General features: G+C 58.8%; 2 protein-coding genes across 5 annotated transcripts in view; both read right to left on the reverse strand.

Annotated features, from left to right (window-relative positions):
• Positions 1 to 1,327: 1,327 nt before the first annotated feature.
• HCRT (hypocretin neuropeptide precursor) lies at positions 1,328 to 5,554 on the reverse strand. Its single transcript, XM_019550434.1, has 2 exons — positions 3,877 to 5,554; positions 1,328 to 1,985 (listed from the first exon to the last, which is right to left on the reverse strand). Exons 1-2 carry the CDS (start codon positions 3,895 to 3,897, stop codon positions 1,530 to 1,532), a joined length of 477 nt encoding a protein of 158 aa, XP_019405979.1. The 5' UTR covers positions 3,898 to 5,554; the 3' UTR covers positions 1,328 to 1,529.
• A 3,097-nt stretch (positions 5,555 to 8,651) lies between these two features.
• GHDC (GH3 domain containing) overlaps positions 8,652 to 25,585 on the reverse strand; it is a 47,881-nt gene continuing 30,947 nt past the window's right edge. For 3 of the 4 annotated variants that reach the window (XM_019550425.1, XM_019550429.1, XM_019550428.1), the window contains 5 exons: positions 22,127 to 24,616; positions 20,299 to 20,502; positions 19,020 to 19,095; positions 13,778 to 13,887; positions 8,652 to 9,534 (listed from right to left, as the gene is read on the reverse strand). In XM_019550425.1, the coding sequence (XP_019405970.1) occupies positions 9,349 to 9,534; positions 13,778 to 13,887; positions 19,020 to 19,095; positions 20,299 to 20,502; positions 22,127 to 24,616 (3,066 nt within the window). In that variant the 3' untranslated portion in view covers positions 8,652 to 9,348. The remainder of the gene's footprint in view (positions 9,535 to 13,777; positions 13,888 to 19,019; positions 19,096 to 20,298; positions 20,503 to 22,126; positions 24,617 to 25,585) is intronic. The other variant, XM_019550427.1, reaches the window with a different exon arrangement.

A 25,585-nucleotide genomic window follows, 5' to 3' on the forward strand; every position in this document is an offset into this window, starting at 1 on the left:
CTGGGCTTTACCTCTTTTGGTCACATGGCCTTCACCTTGCCCAGGGGTTCCTAATTAGTCCAGTAGTCAGTCTGCTCTCAGGTGCTGCTGCAACTGAAACCACTGAGCTGCAGCCACTGCCCTTCCACCTGCCTGGAGCTTTCTCTGCCTGTGCCCATGCAGCTAGCACTCTGGCAGCCCCCATCTGCACTTCAGCTCTTTGTAGCTTCCCCTGGCTGCTTGCTACTCTGCAGCTGGTTCTTGCTGAGCTGCCTACCTAATTGCAGCCCTCCAATGTTGGCTTCCTACCCTCCAAGCAGCAGTCATTAGGGGACCCTGCTACAAAGCAAAGGATTGGGAAGGGGCTCAGGGCCTGGCTTGTCCAACCCCTGTAGGGATGCAGGATCCTTACCCAAGCCAGGTGGCTCCCTCTTCACTGAGCAGAGGATCCATGCCCCAGTTAGCACTCACTGCCACCCAGGATCTCCTCTCTTCTATCATGGACATGCTTGCATTCAAGAGCAGGCTGTGGGTGGGGCAGAGCTGTGTGGGAAGGGGCAGCACCAGTGCTTATGTCTCTAGAGGAGGAAGCTGCATCCCCCCCTCTGCCCACCCAGTACCCCACATGCCCTTCATAGCTGTCCAAGGTGGGTGTAAGCCAGCCCAGCTCAGACCCTTGCTTACAAAGGTAGTGTATTCACTTTCTGTGTGCAGGGGCCAGACAGTGATGGGTTATCCCCGGACAGCCAACTGGCCTGTGGCTTCCACAGTGGGAAGGGGCAGGGATCTAGGGGTACATGGAGCTGAGCTGCTCTGCAAACTCCTTGTGTCCCAGTCATGATGGCTGTGAAACCTTACAGCTCGCCAGCCTGAGGCCACTCACCACCCACACAGATAAGATTCGAGCAGCATCACTTTGGCTGAAAGGGACTGCTTATCTCATGTGCCAGGGAGAGGCAGCAAGATGGCACCTGGAGCCCTGATGAGGCTAGCGCCCAGTGGTGATTCATCCTATGCTCTCACTTACTTCTTGCTGTCTCAGAAGATGCCCTCGGAAGGGTACATCTTGTGTGGCAGTTTCCCTTGAGTCTGGGATCCTGTCAGCCCTCCCAGCTCCGTCTTTCCCAGACACTGGCTTTCCCTGACAGACCTCTTCTCCCTCATGCTCCGACCTGAGCAGAAAGGAACACGCTCAGAGGTACTGGCAGAGGGGACCAAACCCATAATAATCCTCAGCATCACACTCAAAGACCCTGTCTGCAGCTCTCTTAAGCTGCACAGAAGGGCCCTGAGCCACTGATGCCCACCCAACATGCTACCAGCAGATGACATGAGGACAAGACAGCAGTGAAATGTCACGCTAGTTTATTTGCAAAAGGCTGGCAGTGCCCATGGTGTCCCCAGGCAGGGTGCAGCTTGGGGCCATGCAGAGGGTGTTTAAAAGTGTTTATTTATACATGGCTCCAGAGGTTGAGTCCTGGGAGTTTGCCCCCCACTCAGGGATCCTGTCCCCCTCCTACCCCTGCAGGGAGCCAGCTCCCCCAGCCACCTCAGTAGAAGCTCTTTGCTGCCACCAGGTCTTGGCTCTTGGTAGAGTCCTTCCCCATCTTTCCCATGCACTCCCTGATGCCACTGGGGTCAGCGTCAGAAGCTCCCCGCGCTGGAGTCGGCTGGGTATCTGTGCCCGAGGGACAGCCTGATGCATTGCGGCAGGCCAAGACTGGGTGCTCTGGTGCCAGCTCAGCCCGCCTGCCCATCGTGAGGATGCCGGCCGCATGGTTGCCCGAGCCCTGAAGCAGGCGGTAGAGCCGGCTCTGGAAGGGCTGCGAGCCACTCTTTCTCTTGCCCAGGGTGAGGATGCCAGCAGCATGGTTGCCCATGCCATGCAGTAGGTCATAGATGCGGCACGAGCAGGTCTTCTGGCGACAGCAATCAGGAACACCCTGCCGAGCCACAGCCAGGGAGCAGAGCAAGAAGAGGAGCAGGAGGCAGGCAGCTTTCTGGAGCTGTGAAGGGGCAGGGCAGATTAGTGTAGGAGCAGGGTGGCTGAGAAGCAGGGCTGGCAGTCACAGGGTTAATCCTGACATGTACCCCCACATTTCAAAATCCAAGCTGGGGTGCTCAGGGGGTCTATCCAGCCCAGTGCCAGCCCCCCAGCTGCTGCACAGGGAAGTGCAGAGACAGAATATAACCCACCCCCAAGAAGGGCTGGCTGGGATCCCTGGGACCAGCACTTCTTGGCCTGAAGCTTCTGTGACTGTCTGTCCCCTTGACAAGTCCTAGGGCAGGGTTGGGCAAAATATGGTCCATGGGCCAGATTCAGCCCACCAAGAGATTTTATTCAGCCAGCGGTGGGGGTCTCAGCCCCTCCTGACCCAGGTGCCCAGGCTGTGGTGTGTGTTGCAGGTCCCACTGCCTTAAGCTGGGGGTGGCGCGGCAGTCAGGCTCTGCTTCCAGGCAGTCCCATGGCAGCACCTTCCAGCTGCTGCTACTAGTGTCTCTGTTGCTGCCAGACCCAGACCCACTGCCTGGGCACCCTGGCCTGTCTGCCCTGCACCCACCTCCAGGGGCACTGGGCAACAGGGCGGGGTCTCCATGGAGACCAGCCCAGGACCCGTGCAGGCAGGGCACGCTCAGCCTGGCAGATGGGACAGAGCCGCAGGTGCATGGAAAGCAGCATCTAGGAGTGGGACAGGCAGGCAGGGCTGGGACTGTGGGTTAGTGACAGTGTAGGGCCAGGGCTCAGGCTCAGGGCAGAGCCATGATCCACCGCCTGCATGTCCCTGCAATGGGCACCAGTTCTGCAGGCAGGGATGTGCAGGGAGTGGATCGTGGCTCTGTCCTGGGCCCTGGTCCTGTGCTGGCCCCAGCCCCAGCCCTGCCTGTCCATCCATACTGCACCCAGATGCCACTCCTCACCCACCTGCAGCCCTATCCCATCCATCCAGCTGAGCATGCCCAACCTGCAGGGGTCCCAGACTGGTCTCCATGGAGACCCTGGGGCCAGGCTGGGATCACCAGGCAGTGACAGCACAGGGCTGGGGCCCAAGCAAGAGCCTCATAGGGAGTTTTGGTGGGCTTTTGATGGCCAAGAAATTGGGGGGCAGCTGCTGACCTGCCCTGCAGCAGCTCACCAGAACTCCCTAAGTGGCCCTCTGGCCCAAATAATTGTCCACCCCAGCCCGAGGGGAGATCCTCCTCCTCCTCCTGCCTGGTCACAGAAGGTTCCCGCCTCTCCCTGCCAGCTGCAGGCACAGAGCTCCCGTTGTCACTCACTGCCCTGTCCCACTTGGATGCCATTCCTAATGTCGCCACCTTTGCACTCAGCCCAGGGGGCACTCTCTTCTAATGGCTCCACCTTTGGCTAGTCCAACATCACAAGACTCCTCCATGGGTCACCTGCCCCCATGGACTGGAACAGAACCAGGAGTCTTGGCTTCTAGCCCCCTTACTCTATTAGCAATGACATCGGTCCCCCTCCCAGAGACAGGTTGAGGCTTTGAGCTTCCCCCCAGCCCCATGAAACCTTGGTCCCCTCTCAGAGACCCAAGGGTCAGAGCTGGGCTAGGCTGCTCATGCCAGTTTGCCTAGGGGAGCACATGGCTGGGGTCAGGGGGTCCCTACACCCCATACTGGAGCTGGGCTGGCAGGACTTGCCCAGTGAATTCAGCAGGGCAGGGATCCCCAGCCTCTGGCTGTCACTGGATTTCAGGCAACACACCCTATCCTGGTCAGAGGTCCTGCGCTCTGTTCCCCACCCGTCTGTCCACTCCTGTCCCTCCCACCCCCATGCCACCCTTCCGCGAGCATCTTCTCCTCTGCAGCTCCCTGCAGCCTCCATGAGCCTCCCGGCCTGGCTCTGCCCAATGCGTGACCTCAGGGCCCTGGGAGACGTACCTTGGCATTTGGCGCCTCCATTGTTCCAAGGTGTCTTCAGGTGGTTGAGCAGAGATGTGGCATGACCAGCCGTGGGAGACAAGGTGTAGAGACACCCTGAGTTGCTCTCCCAGCAGCCCGGCCTTTTATAGGGCTGCACTCCCTGGAGGCCCATTCACAGCCCTTTCCAGCCCAGGGACAATGGCACTGCCAAAAATACCTCTTGGATATGGAGGGGCCAGGGCTGCAGAAAGGGCTGGTCTCCGGGAGACCCGCTCCCATTGTTCCTGGTAGCCTGGAGACCGGTCTGGCCTTTCCCCTCATTTGTGGTGGCTCATTATGCAGGGTGTCCGACTCCCTGCGTAGCCCGGTGCTAATGAGTCTGTAATTTCCTAAGGAATCTGCCGTCTAAGCAGCACAAAAGGGCGGAAGGTCAGTGCTGAGGAGGGAGCAGAGGGTGGGCAGGATGGTCCTGGCTGGCTGTAGACAATGATGGCTCTTGAGGCAGGCATGGGGGGCTTATTTGTCTGGGCCCTATTAGACTAATTACCTCTACACAAAGGGGAATGGCCAGCCAAACCCAGACCTTGTCACTTCCTGCTGTGTTGGAGGGACTGGCATGGCATCCATGGCCTGGCTCTGCTGGAAGCTCCCCCTTTACCCTCATCTCCATCCCCAAAAGACCACCCCCACCCACCAGCCCTCATGGCTGGAGTAGCCCTTACCTCTGCTGAGGCTTCAAGCACTCAGGCAGCACTCTGGCTTCATGACTTGTGAGGAAGCATTTATCCCCCCTTTGGCTCCACCTGGATCTGACACAGAGCTCAAGGTGGTAGAAGCTGCATCCAGCTGCGTCATGCACAGAGCCAAGAGGGCATCAGACCTTCACCCTGCAGAAGGGACCTCTGCACCCAGTCACCTCAGCATCCAGCCACCTCAGCATCCTGCAGAGCATGACCCGGGCAAACCAGGCAGAGCTTAAGGAGGCATCTGCTGATGGGGATGCCCCATAGGCAAAGCCAGTCATCCCAGGGCAAGCCCTATATCCCCCTCTTCAGAAGCTTGTGACAAGTCCACAAAAGCCAAGACCCATTGTACAGGGTTCTTTGCAGTCACAAGGGGTGGTTTGTGCCCCCATTGCACCCCTTGGCTGCCCATCCAGCCCTGCCCAGAGAAAGGGCACAGTCCAGGCATCAGGACGAAAGAGACACCCACTACACAACCATGACCACCAGAATGAACATAGGGCTGGCAGCTTGGGAGTTAAACACACTATCTCCACTCACCTGTCAGCCACCATCAGCAGTGAGGTGATGCATCTGCCTGGCTGTTCCCAGGCAATCAGAGCTCCTGAAGGGAAGGAGGCTGGAGGCTTTATCCATCCCATTCTGGTGGGAACCCAAGGAGCATCCCAGGCTGTGCAGGACTGTGTCAACCACACCAGCACTCAAGGGAAAGAGAAGGCACTGCCTCTGGTCCTTCCTAAGAGGGCAAGGCCTCTTGTTGCCACAATGACAATCTATCTAATGAGCATGGTAGGCAGGGGAAAAGTTTACATGGATGTCCCTGCTGCCATCAGCTTGGACTAGGGCTCCCAAGCGAGGGTTTCCAGCTGCCCAGGAGCTTGACTGTGAGAGGGAGCATCTGCAGGCTGGAGGGGACAGGGTGGTGCAACTGTCTGTGCAACATGAGGTAGAGCTGCATGCACAACAGGTCTAGCTTGAGGTTGGCATCTAGGGAGATGAGCTGCAATGGAAGGGCTAGGAAGCAGAGGTGTCCCCTGCACATCACCAGTGGTCCAGGCACCCCATCTCCTAGGTCAGGTCCTGTTCTGTGAGAGCAGGGATGGGCAGGGGGGGGCAGGTGTTCAGTGCAATGGGAGCAGGGCCCAAACCAAGACTGGTACTGACTTTCCCCCCTGTGCCAACCTCAGCTAAGGGCACAGGGCCCCTAACAGGGGGCAGCAGAAAGGAGCTGCCAGAGTGCATCTGCTCTGAGGATGAGCTGGGGGGCTTGAAGGCCCAGCCCTCCCACAGGCACTGGATGAAGCTTGGTCTTGCTGCCTATGCAGGACCAGGCTCAACAGGGAGAAATCAGGGCTGGGTTCTGAGCCTCCAGGTGTTGGGAGACTTCACACTGGCAAGGGGTGGGGGCTCTGCCAGCAGAGATATCACCTAATTGCTTTTATACTGGGGGAAGCATTACTGGGTAGAGCTGGCAGGGGGCTTGTGGTTGGGGCAGGCTCTCCATGTGGCAGGAGCCAAGGGGGGCGGGGGGAAGAAACACAGCCTTGGTACTCCCCAGGGGACACAGAGCAGAAGCTTCAGGGTGAGCTGCTGTCAGACCAGCAACAGTAAAGCCTGCAGAGACAAGCCCCATGCTGTGCTGGGGGAACATATATGGCAGTGCCAACATCCCGATCCAGGGGGGTTTGCAGTGTGGGGTCACTACCAAGATAGAGGGATGCCAGGAGTCCATGGGGCAGCTGCATATCGCAGTCAACAGAAGTGTATCCCAAGGTGCCTCTTCTCTGCGTCACCTGCCCTAGGTCTGGACCCAGCCTCCACAGATGGCCATGGCACCCCCAGTGGCCCTGCATGTCCTGCTTGCTCCCCTCTGCCCTCTCAGGGTATCACCCTGTTATCCTGTGCCATGCCTGGATGCTGAGATTGGTCTCTGAGGGTACTCTCTCCCAATGTGAGTTTTCTGGACACACAGTTTCACTCACTGTGGGACTCCAGTCCCCTTTGAGACTCTCCTCCCTTGCACTGGGCTCTGCCAGCCTGAGCTGGGGCCCTCTAGGCACTGACTGGCTTAAGGGCTTTAATCATGACCTCCTGCCACCTTAGACACATACATGTCTCTCAGTTTTCACTGGAACACTGACCCTATCCAGATCTCATCCCTCTGAGCCCCTTGCTCTTCCTGGGCTGTTACCCTTAGCCTAGGAGTTCCTTAGCCTTGGCCCACACAACCAGCTGAATCCCAAACGCTTGCAGGGCTCAGTCTTGGTCTCAGCTCCTTCCCTAATCACACTCTGACCCCCCTGGGCCATCTCAGCTCTAGCCCTCACAGCCCCCAGGGTTCCAGACTGTGGCAAGGCACTTATTTGGGTTTCAGCCCTCTGTATCATGGAGTGCCCCTCCAGGCACCCCACCCATGGCCTACATACCACCCCTATCAGCCCACCAAAACCTCCCATCTCCTGAGTCTCCAGGTCCCCACAGCTTCCAGTCCTCTACCACCAAGTCCCTCAAGCTTCCCTGGAATGACTGGACTCCCTGCGTTAGCAGCCTGGGCTTTCAGGAGCTCTGTCCTCCACAAATCAGGGCCAGAGTACCCCTCCAGCTCTAGAGTCAGGTTTTAAGTACTCTGGGTGCCATTCCTCTCTGGTCACCTAACCTCTGACTAGCTCAGGTGGTTCTGCTCAGCCTATGACTTATCCTGCTCTGCTCTACTGCCGTCTGCCCAGCTGTCTCCCATCTGCTCCTGAGCTACCTGTCTGCTTGCAGGCCTGCCCAGTGGCTTGTTGCAGTACTTCTTGCCTCAGGTAGCTGTCTGTAGCCTTCCTCTATATCTGTTCCAGTGCTGCTTACTTCTCTGCAGCTGGCCCCCGAGAGACAGTCTTCTAATGCTACCCTCCTAGTCCCTAAGTAACAGGGATTAGAGGCCCCTGCTATCCTCTTCCTCCTCCTCCTTCCTGGACCCCCTTTGCACTGCAGCCTGTCACCACAGAAGTGACAGTGAGGGGGAACCATGCAGAGAATAGACTTACATGCTGCTTCCAATTTTGTGCTCAGTCCCCCTGACCTCCAGCTTCGTCTTCCCTGCCTCATGGCTGCCCTGACCCAGGGACCCCCACTGGGGATAAGCAGGCCCCTATCCCCACACAACAGGAAGATTTCTGCTGTTGGCATAGCCTCCCCCTGGCCAGATCTCCTTCCCCTCCCCACCAGAAATACCAGCCGGGAGCATGGAAACAGGAACAGCCGTGGCATCAGCTTGGGGTCTAACACTCTTTATAACACTCTGCTGCTTGGAGCCTACACACCACACACCCAGGGATAGTGGAGGTGGGGAGATGTCATGCCCAGCTTTCCCCTGCCTGTGGATCCAGCCTGAGCACTGGGGACTCCAGCTGGGCCAGACCCACTGATCGGAGCACTCCCAGGAAGCAAAGGTGGGCCAAAGCCATGCAGCCCCATTTCACTGCCCACTCCCACCCCTACCCCCACCCAGCTCAACCTGTCTTAGCGTAGATGCCTCTAAACATGGACCTCATCCCAGAGGGAAAGTCAATATGGTTTCCCTGCTGGTCAGCCCATGTTTCTCTTTGCCTCCAGCTGGTTGGTCCAGGGCAGGTCTGGATCTCTACCCCATGGCTAAGCCATGTCTACAAGCCTCCCACCTGCAGCCTCTGAGCGACATCTGTGGATGGGGCAGCCCCTAAGCACTGACTCCTAAGAATGAATGCCTTAGGTGGAATCCACACCCCAGGGGTCCTGGCAGGACAGCCACTGGGAATGCTGGTCTGGACGGCAGGTAGGAAAGCTGGGACCATCCCAGCTATGTTGGCTGCTCCCCACTGCCTGAGGCAGCTCATCTGGTTTGTCCCAGATCTGATGAACACCCAGCAGACCTGAGAGCCAGGCCAGGGTCCTCAGCAAATGAGGCGAGTCAGAAAGGGCAGCTATGACCTCTGGGCCAGTGCGTGGACAAGTGCTAGTGATGCACATGCATGCACACACATACACATGTACATACATGCGCACATATGCACGTACATACACGCATGCATGTGTGTGCACACATGCACGCACATGCACATATGCATGCACGCACATGCGCACGCACATGCGCGCGCACACATATGCTCCCAGGGCCCCTTCTGAATCTAGCTACCTGCAGCAGGATGGAGCCTTTCATTAGAAAGCAGCAGCAAGGCAGGAGAGGAGGTGAGGCCAGGGGAAGCACAGAAGAAAGCTCAGAGCTGTGGGGATAAGGATCAGACTGACTTCCAGACAGCCTGGCACTAGCTGCTCCTCACTTCTCACCTCTTTTCGGCTCTGAACCTCCTTCCAGCTCCAAAGAACCTCTGTCCATACAGGGACTCTGCTGGTGCCTGTGTGGACTGCACCCACATGTATTCTGCCTCGACTCTGTAGGAGCCACAAATTCATCTGCCAGGTCTCAGTGAGATATCACCTCCCTTGTGCCTGGGCTGCTCAAGGGGCCCAGCAGAGTCCTATCAGCTCCTTGCTAACACTCCTTGAAGGACACCCCATGAATGGCCAGCTGTAGCGCTGCCAAGAATGCCACTGCCAAGTCTTTAAAATTCATGATAAAAAGCCGTCAAGCTGGCTGGAGTCTCTGGACACAAGGGGCCAAGGGTGCCCCCACAGTCCCGGGTCTGAGGCACTGGGGCAGCCATGGGGCCTCCGCCTGCTGGCTGGACCACTCTCTCAGTCCAGGCCCCAGTGCCCCACACCGCGGTCAGCAAGATGCCACGTCACTGCCTCCTTCTGTCTCAGGAATGGGCTCCAGTGGGGTCCGGACCCGGCTGGGTTCTGGGGAGGCTGAGCCATTCCTGCCGATGCCACAGGACTGTCCGGCATTGTGGATCTGCCACAGGTTGTCCAGTGCCTCTGCCTTGGCCTGTTTGAGCAAGTCAGCTTGGCCCTGCAGCAGGGGAAAAGCCAAGGGTCAGGTGGGGGCAGGGGGTGTTAGGGCCCATCAGCACAGCCCCCAAGGCAGTCCCCTCCCCATCTCAGGGCTGGAGGTAGGAATGGAGGCTGGGTTTTGCTGTGGTCTCCTCACCTTTGGGGCAAAACTCATCCTGCAGCAGAGGCTGGAGCACAGAAAGCAAGGGGTCCCTTCTGTTAGCCAGGGCTCAGGCTGCAACAGGGGCTAGGGGATGGCCAGCTATCCCCCCCCACTCACTGCACGTGAAGGCCACAGCATGATAGGACTGTGCCCCTCCCCTGGCCATTGCTTTGGAGCTGCCCAAATCCAAAAGAACCTGGCCCTGGGGGTGCCTACCCTCACGCATCTTCTGTACCAGATAGCACCAGCACTGGCCAGAGCCTTTGACAGCTGGAGGATGGCAGAGCCTAGGGTGGTGGCGGCACTGTCTCTTGTCACTGAGCAGTGTTGACTCCCTCACCCAATTCTGGGGAGACTGGCTGGACTGTTGCCTCTGGTGCCACCTGAAATCCCAGAGTAGTACTGGAGCTCCATGCCTTCCTGCTCAGAACCATGCAGGTCACATGGCAAGGTACAGTCCAGCAGCAAGCAGGATCTACACATGGGGCAGGGAACCAGCTGCCCCCTACACTGCCCCAGGTCATGGGAAAGAGAGGTGAAGTTGGGGAGAGCTTTTCATGTAGCTCCAATGTTTATGTATTGCCAAAACAGCCCGGGGGCACCTTACCAAGGGGGCCCCACAAATCAGTTATGCAGGGAGAGCAATGACACCAGGTGGGATTCAGAGGCAGTAGCTGCCCTAGCTCAGCACTGAGAAGGGGAAAGACACCAGAGGCTTTGAGCTGGCACTGGGACTTGAAGGCCCACCCACTCCATGGCTGTGAGCTGGGGTCAAACCCAGGACCTCTAGCATTCAGAGCACGGACAAGGGGCACCAGCTAAAGGAGTGGCTCCATCAGCTGGCCACAGAGTAGGCTGTTATCCTGTGTGTGGGCAGCCTCCTTAGAGATGCATGATGCAGCTGAGGCACTGGATGATGCTCAGCTCCCTGCTCCACCCCATCCCCCACCCAGCTGCATGGTATTCACTCTGCAAATGGATTTACTCTCACAGCCTCCACTGGCCTGGACACTGACTCAAGGTTCCTCTGCCCCAGCTGGAGCACGCTCTGGGCACAGCCTGCAATGCCCACAAGATGGCAGCACTGCACTGCCGCATGGCTCCCAGGCCATCCGGCAGCCAGAACCGGAGAGCTCCCACCTACCATGTGCTCCAGACTCCTGCATTGAGAAGCCCCAGATCCCACACAACTGCTTTTACCCACACACCCTGGGGCATCCTCACTCTAGAAACCAGCATATAGCAGCCAGGCCTGGGAGAGATGGAGGGTGCAGGACACTGGGGTTCACCCTACCCTTCCAAGAACAGCCCATGGGATCCTTGCTTGGACGGCTCCTTGAGCAGGGAAGGATGGCAGCTCAAGATTGCACTCAAGTAGGGTGACCACCTTTTCAAAACACAAAAGCAGCACGCCAGGCCTCCTTGCCCAGCTCTGTCCTCCAATGCTGGGTCCTGCCCACTGGGTCGCAGAAGGCCCCGGGGAAGGGTGGGGAGCCCTAAATCTACAGCAGGCAGCCTGCATCCACTCTTGCCCCAAGCAAAAATATGTAAGGGAGGCACATGCCCCACATGCCTCCATCCCTGGGAGTAGGGTGAACACCCATCCCTAATTAGCCCAGACAGTCCTGTAATGGGAACATCAAGTCCTGGTCCCAGGCTGTATGACTCTGGGATAATATTTGTCCCCCATTTGCAGTGCTGTGCATGGATCTGGGTTTTCCATTCACCATGAAAAAACATGGGAAAATGGCAGGTTTCCCCTTGCAGGCTGACAGCATCTCCCTATGAAAGAGAGTACTTGGACTGCGGGGAATGGGACACAGAGTGCCATGAGCATGACCGCACACATGCACGTGGCCAGGAATACACCCAGGCAGCATGGAGAGCAGTTTCCTACAGGTAACTCTGTGGGGGAGAGGGGACATAGGAGGAGCAGGGGGGGCAGACTGAGGCTCCCAAAGTGAGGCACAGAGTGGGGCAAGGGCTGGGGGTGCTGCCTAGCCGGGGCAGTGAATAGGGCCTATGGCAAGGGCACTGGTGGCTCATCCAGGGGGCAGAGGGTGCAGCTCCCCACCACTGTATACACTCCTGGGGGAAGGCCATGGGGGAGATATGCCCTCCAGATTTGGGTGAGGGGTGGGGCTGGATGTGGGCTGCCCACTGCGGACTCAGGGCTTCTTGCCTTGCTGTCCTCCCACTAGCCCTGCCATGGCAGAAGGGGGGGAGGGAAGGGGAGGACAGGTGGGCATGTGTCCCACCCTTCCATTTTGAAAAGGTGGTCATCCTATCCAGGTGTGCACACAGTGGCAGGGAGCTGCCCCCCCCCAACACCCCTTGGACAAGCTGCCCATGGCTCCGTAGCTCTGTTCTGCTCCCCGGCTGATCCCTGCAGCTGTGCATTTCAGCCCGGGCCCCATGCAATGCCCTGGCCAGGCAGCACCGCCGGCCCCCAACCCTGCCCCACTCCCTCCCTCACCTTGGGGGCCTCAATATGCTCCGCCGCCCCCTCCTCCATGTTGCCTATTCCCCCCTCCTCCCATAGACTTACCTGCAGGCAGCTGGGGGAGCTGTTCTCCACTGCTGCCTGACTGTATTGCTGGCCATGTACGTGTGTGCGCACACACAAGCATGTAGTGCCCCCTGAAACCTGCTACCCCCAGCCCCAAGCAGCAAGCAGAAAACCCAGATCCCTACACGTGATACTGCTACGGTTTGATTGTGTGGAGGGGAATCTGGGACAAATACAGTCCTACAGTCATTCAGTCTTGGACCCGGATTTGAACATTATATTTCAAGACTGTCCCGCCCAATTAGGGATGGGTGGTCACCCTGCACTCAAGGGCAGCATCCCACTCTGCAGTCTGCCTTGAAAACCAGACTGCCCCAGCTACCCCCTGCAGACAGCTCATGCAAAGGTAGGCAGAGAGTAGGCCCAGGGGTACCCAGCACCATGCTAGAGAAGAGCCACTGCAACAGTGGGCTGCTCACTGAAACCCAGAGCCTGGAGGCACATCCAGGGGCCATTCTGCTCCTGGCTTCTGGCCCAGCTCCAAGTCCCTGCTGCACAGCTGCAGTCAGCAGAAAAGCTCTTTTCCCCTAGGGAGGTGACTTCTGGCTCTAGCCCCAGCGCAGACTGGGAGAGCAGCGTGCCTGGTCCAAGGGTGGGGGTAATGAAGATGCTGGGGGGAGGCAGAGATAGCAGAGCCAGGGCCCTGTGTCAGTTAAGGAGGGGCAGAGGAGGGGTCAGTGGCACAGCCCTCCACCCCTACTAGAGCATTGACTTACTTCCCTGCCCCTTCGCTGCAGCTGAGAGGCTACGCTCACTGCCAGTGCACCACCCCCACAGCCCACACCACATCAGCACCACCAGCCTCAACTCAGCTAGTTCCCAGGGGAGTCTGGGCCTGTAGCAGGTGGCCTATAGGGCTGAGCATTGGGCTGGTTCTGCAGAACTACAGACAGCTGTGACTACCCCAGAGGCCTACTACATGGTCCGATGTGCCGCTCCCAGCACTAGCCCAGCACTAGCCCAGCAAGTGGGGAGTGGGGCCTAAAAGGTAGAGCGCTGGACTGAGAGCCAGGACTCCCAGGTTCTGGATCAGTCTCTGCTACTAACTCTCCTGCTAAAGGACTCCCCTTTGCCTCCTTTGGCTTGTTCCCCTGGTAGAAGGGCTTGGGGCGAAGGGAGAGAATCTCTGTTTGCCAGGTGCTGTGCAAAGGCACAGGACGGGCCCTGCAATCGCTCTTCACAGGCCCTGGTGTCACGGGCTGATGCCTTGCTCTGCAGCAGCTGCGGGGAGAACAATTGTTTCACCATGCCCTGGCTTTGTCAGATGTCACAGCACCCTGGGGAGAGGAAGCAGGGTCTGGTGCTTTGCCTTGACAAAGCACCTCACAGGCAGGCCTCAGCTCTCACTCTTGCCCCGCTCTGTAGCTAGGGAAACTTAGGCATGGGAGAGGCAGGGAGACCCTCACTGCAGCAGAGCTGGGAGCAGCACTCCTGGCTCTCACTTGTGCTGGTCTTTGGGTTCCAGGCTCAGCCACCCTTGGGCAACTGGGCACTTCTCTGTGCCCTACAGCAGCCAGGGCCTGATGTTACCTTCAGCACAGTGATGTTCCACGCAAAACTCTCCAGTGCCTTCTGCAGCTTCCTGCCCTTTAGCCCCTCCTTGGCCTCCAGCCGGTGCAGCTCTTTGTGGAAATCCATCCCTGAGAGACAGAGCACAGGGGAGAGTGTCACACACATGCCCATCGAGCCAGGGCCACGGCATCATCACAGGTGGAGATCCAGAAGATGCTGCTGGGCAGGGCATGGGCCGCCAGCACCAATAAGCTGGCAAGGAGACAGCCCCAGGGGTTACAGCAAAGCCAGAGGCAAAGTGCCCAGGACTGGGTTTGTACTGTGACTGTCCTGCACCGCACTGTGCATTGCGAAGGCCAGAAGGGCACCAGCCCTGGGACAGCACTCATTTGGCCAAGGGGGAGGGGAAGGGGCAGAGGGGAACAGCTGGGATCAGCACAGAGCTGCCCAAGCTGGCTGCACCCGCACAGTGCCAGAGAGCTCCCCACATACACACTCCCACTCAGCAGCAGCAGTAGCTTCTGTTGCCCTGAGCTCCACATGTACCAGAGTCTGAGGCCAGGGCACAGACAAATTGTCCTCTGCATCCTGCCCCTTCATGCTGCTCTGCCAGTTAAAAGGGCCCCTTTTTTGCTCCCCTCCCCCCTCAAGCCAAAAGAGATGCCCTGCCATGGTGCTGCTAGCCAGGGGCACCCTGAGGTGGAGAAGTGCGGGAGGCAGGTCTGTGTTTGTGCCACGTTGGGTGTGGGGCATATCACATCTCCAGCTGGGAGGAGATGCCCTTCCAGAGCATGCCAAGGGACGTGAGGCTGTTTCCTGCTGACTCGCCAGCAGCCCACAGCTGAGTTAGCAACTTAGAGCCATGTCCTCTTGCTCTTCATGCTGAGCAACAAGGGACTGATCTTTGGAGCAGGACAAGTGCCTTGTACCCCCACAGTCCATTCTCGAGCACAGCTACCAAATCCCACAGCTAGAGGAGGGTGAAAGCCTGCCAGGGGGAGGAGCACTCCTTGCCAGCCTCCCCTGCAGGAACCAGTTGCTCCCAGCCTTCACCTTGCAGCAAATCCAGCCATGTGCCATGTGCCATGGCTACAAAGCAGCCTGTGGGGGGAGCTCTGGGGCAGAGGGCAGCTGAGGGCCAGGGGCAGCAGGAGCAGGGTACAGTGTTGCAGGGCTGCCTGTGGGGCTTGGAGACATATTAGGATGCAGACACTGAGGTGTGGGGGGCACAGGCAGCAGAAGGCCAGAGCTAACAGGGCTTAGCCCCCTCCCAAACTAATTTGCAGCAGCTGGCAACGGCTGCAGCACCATGATGCCACTGTCCTGCTTGGCACCACTGCCATACCCCTCTTGCTGCAGCGCTACACCCAGCACCCCTGCCACATGCTCCTCCACTGCCGGTGCATGTCAGCCCTGCAACAGCCCTCAGCCCCTCCAAATAATATTTTCTCCCACTGCTACCAGTGGGAGGCATTGCATGTGAGGGCTGCATGGCTTGGGGGACAGCGCTGTGCTTGGGGGCAGAGATGGGCCTGCAGAGGTTTGGGGTTGGGAGGGGAGTTCAGGAGGGAGGATTCATGTTTTGTGGGAGAAAGGAAGAAACCACGGAATGTGTCACCATCCCTAGAACAAGAGCAGGGACCCATCCCCACTGTACCAGTCCTAGATGCCCTGTCCACAGCAGCCCACGGGGCATCCCAGCACATCCTGGTGCTATGGCGCACCTCCAGCCCACAAAGGGTCCTGCACACTGTGCTCCTCCTTCCAACGCAGAGTGCCTGGTCCCCTTCTGACCCCCATTTATTAACCCTTCCCCTGGCACCAGTAGGCAGGCTCTCTGGGCAGGCACAGGACAGGCTCTGGGCTTGCTAACTCTCCTGATGGTAACAGGAGCTGGCAGGAGAGCCGGCTAGGAAGTGAGGAGTCTGGGAAGCCTCAGACCATCCCAAGAAGGGGAGGGCTGGAAGACCCAGTGGCTGTGACACTGGGAACAGGCTTCAGGGAAATGAATGGAGACAAAGCCAGGAGCAACCAGCATCAAGCTTGAACATGAAGGGTGCCCTGGCACTACACAGCCACTGGCCAAAAACCCAGGAGTAACAGTGTGCTAAGGAGTGTCTCTGCCAACTCAGTACATGCTGCCCCATACCTCAGGAGTGACCCATCACACAGCACACACATCCCCACTGCACTCCAGAATCCCAGTGGGACCTTCCCTGAGCTCACCTTGTCCAAATCTCTCCCATTCAGGGAGGAAATTGTGTTGCTCGCTGGGACCCAGTGGTTGCGTACACGAGGAGCTGAACACGCCCCATGCGGAGCCCTCATCAGCATGTTCTATATTTACCTCTCTCTGACGCAGTGCACATGTCAGGCCCACGCAAGGTCACCCACACAACTGCAGATCGCCCACTCGCCATCAATCAGCCCCCTCAGAGCCATACCAACTTCCTAGCAGGGGGCTTGCTGGGACCCATGGGGCCCAGTGAGCAAGGCAGGGCCCAGAGCCTGGGCCGTGAGAAAGAGTATCTTCCAGCTCTGTGCTGATCACCCCAGGCCCAAGGGACAGCAATGACATCTGACTCAGGCTAAGAGGTGCAAGCAGCTAAGCTAGGGGGCTCGCCTGCCACACTCCCAGGGGCTGGAGGCATCGGCCCTGCCCTGCTCTTCCTGCCTGACAGCTGCCACCAGGGAGGACCTGGGAAGGCAGCTTGCTCCTGCTGGGTGATGGATTGGGAAGGCTCTGCCCAGGGGCTGGGTGTTCCTGGCAGGTGCTGTGCCTCCTGCAGAGGCTAGGCCACGCTGCCTGTTTCTGGTGCACAGAGCCAGCTGCAAGCTCCCTGGGGCGGGCATATGGGAGCTTGGCTATGGGGCCCAGCATGGTTAGGCTGTGGGAGCCAGACCACATTAGATTTGTGCTAGCTACCTCTTTGGCAAGGAAGCAAGGGCTGGAATGGACCAGGGGACCATCCCCTCTGTGCCTGGAGTCTTCCTGGAGTAGGATGAGGCAAATGGTAGGGAGATGCTGGCTGGGGATGCCCTCCTTGTTGATCCTGCACCTTCCCCAGCAGTAAATCCTAGATGTACCTGCTGTGTGCCCTAGGGGACACTGCAGCACTGCTGGGGGGTGCACTCTTTGGATTCTGCCTGAACTAAACCATAGCCAGAAACCCCTAGGTAGGGCAAAGAGACAGAGGCAGGAAGGAGAGAGAACACAGGGATGGGGCAGGGGGAGAAGGCAGTAGCCTAAACTAGGGCAGAGGGAGCTAGAGTGGAGGACAAGAAAGAGCAGCCTGACCCCAGCCCTTCCTGGGCAGAGCAAACTGGGGAGCATGGGCACTGGCCTGGCTGGGAGCCCCATCCTAGCCTGGCTGACCCATACCACCCAGGCTGCTTATAGCATTCCAGGGATGTGGCTCTCCCAGAGATATTGATAGCCAAGCTGCCGCAGACTCCAGCTTAGGCCTGCTATCTATAGCCATGGGGCACTTGTGGGAGGGGCTGCAGTGCTGCTTCCATTGGCACTTGGCTCAGTGGTGTGTCACTGTACATGCAGAGCACTGCGAAGCTGGAGCTGCGGGGCACCTGCAGGCTGGAGACATGGCAAGGATAGCAGGGGGATGCAGGTCTGGATGGAGTGGCACTGGCAAGGCTGGGAAGAGCATAGACCCCAGGATAGACACAGCCGGGGTTATGGATTGGAACTGAGGGGCACTGGTAAGGCTGAGCCTGAGAGCGACCCCAGGGCTAGGACAGAAGGTAGCTTTGGGGAGGCATGGCAGAGCCAGGGGCAAGAGACAGCCCAGAATTGGGTTAGCAGTGTCTGTGGCTCAGGCATGAAGGGCACCAGCAGAGCAGTGTCAGGGAAGCCAGGCTAGGGTCAATACACAAGGCCCCTGGCAGAGCTCAGAGGTGGGGGCAAAGCAGTCTGACAGCAGCACCTGCCTGTGTGGGTTCAACCATGTGTCTTTTATGTCATCATATGCAGTTGCCACTTCTCCCGTCAGCCCCAGTCTGTTATTGCTGATGCTAATTATATTCTGGCGTTTGGCAGCTAATGACTCCTCTCCGCTTCCTCATCAGCCTCCTTTGTGCTGCTCCGAACTTCTCCCCCTCCCCACACAGGGCCCATTACTACCCACCTGCTAGTGCCCGGCTCTGCTGGGAGACAAAGCTCATGGGGAGGCTGCTCCTGGCAAAGGCATCCTGCAATTGCAGGTCACATCCCCTCTCACACCCCTGGTGCCCCAAGGGATTTCGGCTTCACACAAGCTATTTCTGGGAGCTGCACACCCGCTCCATGGATTGGGTGTCTCAGTAGAAAGTGGCCCAGTCTGGGAGCTGACATCTGGGAGATGGGGCAGGCTCCTGCTGTTTCTCTGCTTCCTCCCCCCAGCCCAGGCACATGTGAAAACCACAGCAGGCTGGGCACAGGGCCTGCAGAGTGTGAGCCACTCAGAGCGGCCCCAGCATGGCAGCAGGAAATGGCTCTCCCAGAGCTAGCTGGGGCCATATGACCATCTCCACCACATCCCATCCGCCACTAGCTCTGCACACTGGACTGCCCCAGCAGTAGGCTCAGAAGACAGAAATGCCCCCATCATCACACAGCCACTGCCCCTCACAGTGGGCTAACCAGAGCCAAACCACAGTCACATGCCCTCTAGGGCAGCCAAAGAGATGCCCCACACTCCCTCCCTGGGCACGTGCACTCCCCTCCATCCCCCCTCACCCATACATGACTACCTGTGGAGCCCAGCTGCTACAGCACCCCACAGTGTTTTTGCTAGGACCCACATGCAGGCATGCCACAGAGTAGTGATGGCTCTTGCCCTCCACACAGTAAAGCAACAGGCCATGAGCCTCAGGATGACTGCATCCCCTCCAAGCAAGGTCAAAGCAGCAGCTCCATTTGGCAGGCACCATCACTTCTGCCCATACTGCACTAGCAAGGGAAGGCCAAGATGACCTGGTGCTGGGGTCTGGGATGGGTCATAGGGCCTTTCCCCTGGGGTAGAGAGAGGAGGCAGGCTCCAGCCTAAACTTGCTGGCACGTGTCACTCCATAGCAGCACAAAGGCCAGCCCCTCTGACTCCTGGGGGGTGTCAATCCCCAGACACCTTTCCCCCATTCCCAGACACCAGAGACCTGCTAAGGTACTTCAGGGCCAATATGCCCAGCTCCCGTGGTGCAACAGGGCTGGCATATTCTCCCTATGCTCCTCCTGGGCCTCTGCCATGTTGCCCCTGCCTGGACACACCTGCTTGCTGGGCTTGGATGAGTTTGCTGTATACTGCGTCGGCGGATTCAATCAGGGTCCGGCTGGTCTGGATCATCTGGAGGGAGGAGAAATGGCAGTGAGGGGGCTGGGCTGCAGACTGTTCAGCCCCCTCTCTTCCCCTCCCTCCCTCCCCCATGCCTACCTCGACTCCAGGAGCTAGCACCTGCGGGAGAAACTTGGTGCCAATATTCAGAAGCCGTGCTGGACCTCCTGTACACATGCTACAGGTGTGCATGCGTTCGAGCACCAACCCCCCCGTGCAGTCCGACCTCCCCTCAGCTCTGGCCCTTCAGCCCAGCACGTTCCCTTTGCATCCAGGGGAAGGGGACGCTCCTGGCAGAGGTGGGAGGGATTCTACCCTCTGCCAGGATGGTCAGTGAACCATATCCCCTGCCAGGCCCAGCTCCGCTGGTCCCAACAATGGCTCAGACCAGGTGCTGCACAGCTCACGTCTGGCCAGACGCCAGGCCTCCTCAGAACACAAAGGAAGGAAGCGGCTCCGGCTTCTGCTATTAATGGGATTTCTCCTGCCAGGCGGGATCACGTCTCCGCAGGACGCCTGGTGACCCAGCAAGTAACCCCAAGGAGCACTGGAGTGGGGGAGGGCTGTGGCGCCAGCACAGACACTGCTACTATGGAACAATGTCTTGGGGTGGGGGAGGAGAGGGGTGCACTTCCCACCCCCTGGCAGACTTAGAAGGGAGGCTCCAGCGACAGACCCCCCCCAACCCTATGCCAAGGCAGGGGTCATGTGTGCACAGGGAAGGGGTGGTCATGCTGCAGCTCCAGCACTGGGGAACCCAGTCTCCAGGGCTGTGCTGATGTAAGGGATCCTGAGGGGGCTGCAGGTAGGGCCAGGGCTGCTTCTTGGAGCTGCTGGGTCACAGCTCCAGAGTGAGTCATTTGGGAAGCCATGCAGTGCAGCACGTGGCAAAATAAATCACGGTCCTTTCCCTGCCCAGCTGGGGCTTCGTCCTCTCTCCTGGGAAGAGGCCAGGGCAGAGGGTGGTGCTGGCTTGTTCCCTGCAAACTAGCCTAGGCACTGGGGGAAAAGGGACAGGCAAGGAAGCACCCATTAACCACCCAAAGGGCTGGGACCCTCCTACTGCTGCTGGGGGTCAGACTAAGTGCCCTCCAGTTCAGCCCAAAGCAGGCAGCCCCAGCTGCAGCCAGCTCAGCATGGCCCCCGCCTGGCCCAATACCACTATTGTGGGGGGAAGAAGGGACGGGAGGCCTGGCTGCAGGGGAAGGTGCTTACAGTCTCGTAGGCGGTGAGCACTTTGCGCAGCAGCTCGGGGATGGGTCCCTGGGCCTCCATGGCCGGGTACTGCTCACCCAGGTTGAGTGTGACGGTGGGGGCACCCTCGCTGTGCAGAAGCCACGTGGCCACTGTCAAGATGCACTGCTTCATGTTGGCCGCTGGCGTGAGCCCACACAGCTCCTTGAAGGACACCAGAGCATTCTGTAGGCAGGAGAAGGGCAGTGGGACTGGCAGCAGGTGCCTTACTAGCGAGGGAGAGGAGGGTGGGCAGCTCCTGCCCAGTGTCCCCAGCTGGGACCCCGGGCAGCCATCTGCTTGTGGATGGAGTGAGCTGTGTCCCCTGCCCCAGGGCACTGAGTCAGAGCTACCCTGTACTGATTCCCCCCTCCCCAGCCGCCTTTCCTTCCCTTCCCTCCCCTGTCCCTCCCTTAAGCACCATTCAGAAACCCCAGGCCTGCCCAACAGCCTCAGACCTCTGTACCAGCTCCCATGCCCTCCATAGACAGGAGGCACTGGGAGATGCACAACCATGCCAGCCCTTCTCTCCCTCCTCCAAGTTGCTCACTTTCCCTATGGCTCCCATCATTGGACCTCCCCGCCATGAAACCTTCCCTGGTCTCTCTCTGTTGGGCAGCTGCTCCCCACCCCCAGAATTGCTCTGCCAGACCCAATGCACTGGGTGCTCCTGAAGGGCAAGTGTGCAGGGGGCCACAGGGCTGGGCATCACTCTTGTGCCCACTGTCTCCATCCCAATCAGAGCACCAGACAGCTCCTTCTTTGCCCAGCTGCACCCCTGACCCAACTCCCTTTCTTGCTCTGGGAGAGGGAGGTATCCAGGAGATGACTTTGCTAGGGGCACAGACAGCAAGCGGTGAGGAGGGAGGGGGAGGGTTGGGGGACACAGCCCTTGCCCCTGGCCTGTCTCTTCCACTGTACTGCTGCCTGCCCAGTGGTTCACTCCAGTGTTCAGTGGCTGTGAAAACCCGACCAGTGGAAGGCCAGAGGGCAGCCGTTCTACAAGGCACAAGGCAACAGGGAACGGGGCCTAAAGAGAGACATGCCAGCAGAGACAGCACAAATCTCAGCCCTGGGCCCTGAAGCCAAAGTGGATGACAGCGCCAAGGTCCCAGTGCAGCAATGGCTTGAGCATGTTCCCAAGGACAGAGACTGACTCCAGGCCCAGAGCCAGTGCTAGGAGCCAGCTGTGGGGTGGGGATGCTGCACTGGAACTGCTCCAGATGCATAGTGCTCAAGCCCAGGAGCTGCTGGCACCATATCCTCACCCCCAGACCTGCCCTTAATCCCACTCTGTTCTGCTTGAATATTGAACTGCAGAGCAAGAAAAGCAGGGGCACGAGGGCCTTGCCTGTTGGGTAGCTGGACCCAGAGCCCCCGGCTGGCACTGAGGCCACTTGGGATAGAAAAAAGGGCAACACTGTCCTGTTGCTACATTGCTAGCTGAAAAGTTCAGTCATGAGGCTGCTCAGGGGTGCATGCACCCCACAGGGGGTAGCTGTGGAAGGGGCTGCTAAGGTGCCGCTCAAAGCTCAGCTTTGCCCTGGTGACTCCTTTGCTCAATCCCCACGTTACAGGGGGGAAACTGAGGCAGTGGTTCAGTGGCCCACCCAAGGCTGTACAACAACTCAGTGGCAGAGGCAAGATGAGAAGAGAGAGAAGGGTCCAGCCTCTAGCCCTCGTGCACCAACCCATCAGACCCCACGTCCCTCCCTGAGCTGGGGATAGAGCCCAGGAATCCTGAATCCTATCTCCCACCCCACCCACACCAACTGCCAGGCCCAGCCCCTCTGCAGGGCCAGTCTGGTACCTGCACGTTCTCCCGGAGGTCAGTGGCTTCCCGCAGGGGCTGGGTGGCCGTGCGGAAGACCTCGTCAATGGCCTTGATGCCGGTGGCCTTGGTGGAGGTGTACTCCCGTACCCGACGGCCCTTACGCACTGAGAGCCCCCGCTTGTGCCCCCTGCCCCCACCACGGCGGTCAGTGATGGCCACATGCACAAAGAGGGTGGCATTGGGGAGGGGCTCGCCAGTCAGTGCCTGCAGGGGCACGTGGCGGTAGCCAGTCTGCAGGCACTCAAAGGGGATGGTGTACTGGGCAATGAACTCATCCCCAATGTAGTCATCATCCAGCACCACGAAGCGCAGCACAGCCAGCTCAGGCAGGTTGATCTGGAACTCCAGGCTCTCGTCAAAGACAGGATTGTCCCCGCTCTGCAAAGCTGTCTTGGTGCGGTGCTCAGCGCAGTCAGCTGGGATGCCATGGATCTCTGCACACACGTAGGGCTCCACTACCTCACCCTTGGCACCTGAGCCCTTGGGCTTGGGCAGATTCTGCCCACTGATGATCTTGAGGTGCAGGAGCTGGGCAGGGACACCGGGCAGCGAGTCCTTGGCATTGGCGCTGAAGTAGGACACCTCCTCCCGCATAATGGAGGGGCGCAGGACGTAGCCACAGCCCCCGTTTTGGCGGAACCAGGCAGCGTTGAGGTCCATCATCAGTCCCGGTGTCTGGTAGTTCATGGCCACCATCTGGCAGCCACACTTCCAGAAGTCCTGGGGGTTCATGTTGCTGGCATCAATACGTATGGCGCTGGGATAGATCCGTGACAGGAACCTCTTGTTGTAACCCACCAGCTCCTCAGGGCACTCATTGGCGAAGCGCCCAGCCTCAACCTCACTGAAGGAGCAGACCTCCCAGTAGCACTGCCCCCGCCGTGAGGCCTCAAAATCCCGGAAAGTCACAGACTGGCACAAGCTGACCAACTCGGACAGCTCCCGGCTCAGCCGCAGCCGGCGAAGCCCTCCCCCCTCAGGCTGCTCTTTGTCATCCTCTCCCAGGCGACGTGATAGCTCCAGGCTCTCATCCTCATCCGTCACATCCCCCTCACTGTCATGGCAGTTGGGCGGCAGCTTCTTGCCCTTGATGAGGATCTTATTCTTGAGTCTCTCTGGGGATGGCAGATAAGCCTCCTCAGGGTCTGGGGGGTCCAGATACAGCTTCGCCCCTAGGCTCTTCTTCATGTATTGGGCCATCAGCCTCTGCTGGGGGGGTGAGCAGCGCACAGCCAGGCAGAGGATGAGAGGGTAGTCCGAGGCCTCAAAGGCGTACTGGTCAATAACGCCCACCACCGTGCGGAAGGGCACACGGGAGGTAGTCGAGCGGCCAGCATAGACCACAGGCTCACCATCCGGCCCGTCCCACACCACCAGCTCGAGGCTGCGGCAGCCTGTGCGCAGGGCGCTGACATAGCCACTGATGTCCGAGCTGCCCCAGAAGTTGTCCTCCAGGAGGCAGGCACTGTGGGCTGAGCTGATGTAGTAGTGCGAGAGGGGTTGTGCCATGTCCTGGCATACCTTACGGTGCTGTGGGTCAAAGATGGAGCAGTCAGAGGAGAGAAGGTAGCGGGTGAAGCCATCAATGGCCATGTACCCCTTCTCCCGGCCTTCTTTGGAGGGCTCATATTTGCCAATTATCTCCAGGCACATCTCCTCTGTCACGCCCTCCATGCCCTGCTCTACCTCCAGAAATATCATCAGGTCCTTCAGGCCCAGGTACTCCTTGTTGCTGGAGAACTGGACCATGAGGAAGAAGATCTCAGGTCTGGTGCACAGTTCACAGTAGGCCTCCACAAAGAGGTCGCATGCCACCTCTCCCCCTGGCCGCTCACTGGCCTTTTGCAGCTCCTTGAACTTCAGCTCAATGGTGGAGGCTTTCATGCCTGGGTTCAAGGCCTTGATGAGCTGCACGGCCCGGGAGACAGGGATGCGGCCTGCCTTCTCTAGGTCAGCAAGGTCAAAGACAGAGGAGATCCAGGAGGTCCGGAGGCTGGGATGGCCAGCCTCGGGTGCCTCCAGTGTGTGCTTCCCATAGGACACCAAGTACCTCAGCCCCATTACCCAGGCATTCACTACATCAGCTGAGGTAGCCACCAGGTCCAGGGATTCATAATTGTCCCCATAGAGGATGGAGAAGGCACACTCATCAGGGAACTGGTCGGAGAGTCCATTGCTTCGCAAGACAGGAGTCTTCTTCCCCACCCGCACCTCCTTGACCGACTTGATCTCAATCTTGGCCTTCTCTGAGTCTTTCTTGGAAGGCTCCCAGCGCAAGAAACGCATGTCAGGGTCCAGCACGAAGAAGCGGCTGTACATGCGGGAGTTGGAGCGTACTTTTTTCATCTCACAGCCTTCCAGCATGAAGGAGATGCAGGCTGCTGTACTGTTGATCTTCCGGTCATTGGGCATAGTGCTGAAGGACACAGTCTTCTTTTTCTGCACCGGCCGCTGGCGAGAGCCATCCTGCAGAGGGGAGGGGAACAGGGCAGTCAGGGGTAGCTCAGAGACCCATTTAGCACAGGGGTTGGTAACGTTTTTGGGCAGAGTGCCAAAAACACCCCAAATTCAACATGTAAGACGTTGGCATGCCAGGGGTGGATGGTGGGGGACCCGATCCTTGTTGTAGCAGCGCAGCCCTACCTCCTTCCCTGCCGTCTGCCCCAAGGCACGCATGCCAAGCAAAATGCCTCCATGTGCTATGTTCTGGCATGCATGCTGGGGGCTGCCGACCCCTGATTTAGCAGGTGCAGCTGTGCAGGGCAGAGTGGAGCTGAGGTGGGTGAACCCAGGGTTAAGGGGAGATGTCTCTAGGAGCCAAAGGAAAAGAGGGATGAACACTAGCCCAAGACATAGGAGACAAGGATTCAGTTCCCCATACTACCATCAGCTTGCTGTGTGTAGCTCATTTCTCTCTCTGGCTCAGCTTCCCTATACAACATGGAAAGCTGTACTGCCCCGCTGCCCAGGGCCATTCAGAGGTGTTAGATGGGTGGCATCCTTCACTCCAAGCACCCCCCATCCCCCCCCATCTCCAGCGCAGCTCTCCCAGATTTGTGGAGGGCAAGGTTCCTTGCAGGCACCAGGCTCTCGGTACCTCCCTGATTTACTGCCACAGTTGGCTATGTGCTAGGGGGAAAGCTGTGGCAGAGCAATGGATCCATCTGCTGCCAGGACGGGTCATGGCTCCTTGAGGCAGGAGGGGTTCCATATATTCATGTCCCCGCGTGGGGAAAGTTCCAGCACCATTTCCTCTTTGCAGATGGGGAAACTGAGGCACAGAGCAAGGGACAGCAAGAAGGGTGAGGGGCAGAGGCAGGAATAGAACTCAGGGGCCCAGCTCCCTCTAGTCTATAATCATTTCGCACCTCTCCCCCGCCCAGCGTGGTAAAGGAACCCAGGGAGTCCTGAGTCCCAGACACTCTGCCATAGCTC

This window comes from Crocodylus porosus, unplaced genomic scaffold (genome assembly GCF_001723895.1).
Source record: "Crocodylus porosus isolate Cpor-Errol unplaced genomic scaffold, CroPor_comp1, whole genome shotgun sequence".
In the NCBI taxonomy this organism is placed as follows: Eukaryota; Metazoa; Chordata; order Crocodylia; family Crocodylidae; genus Crocodylus; species Crocodylus porosus.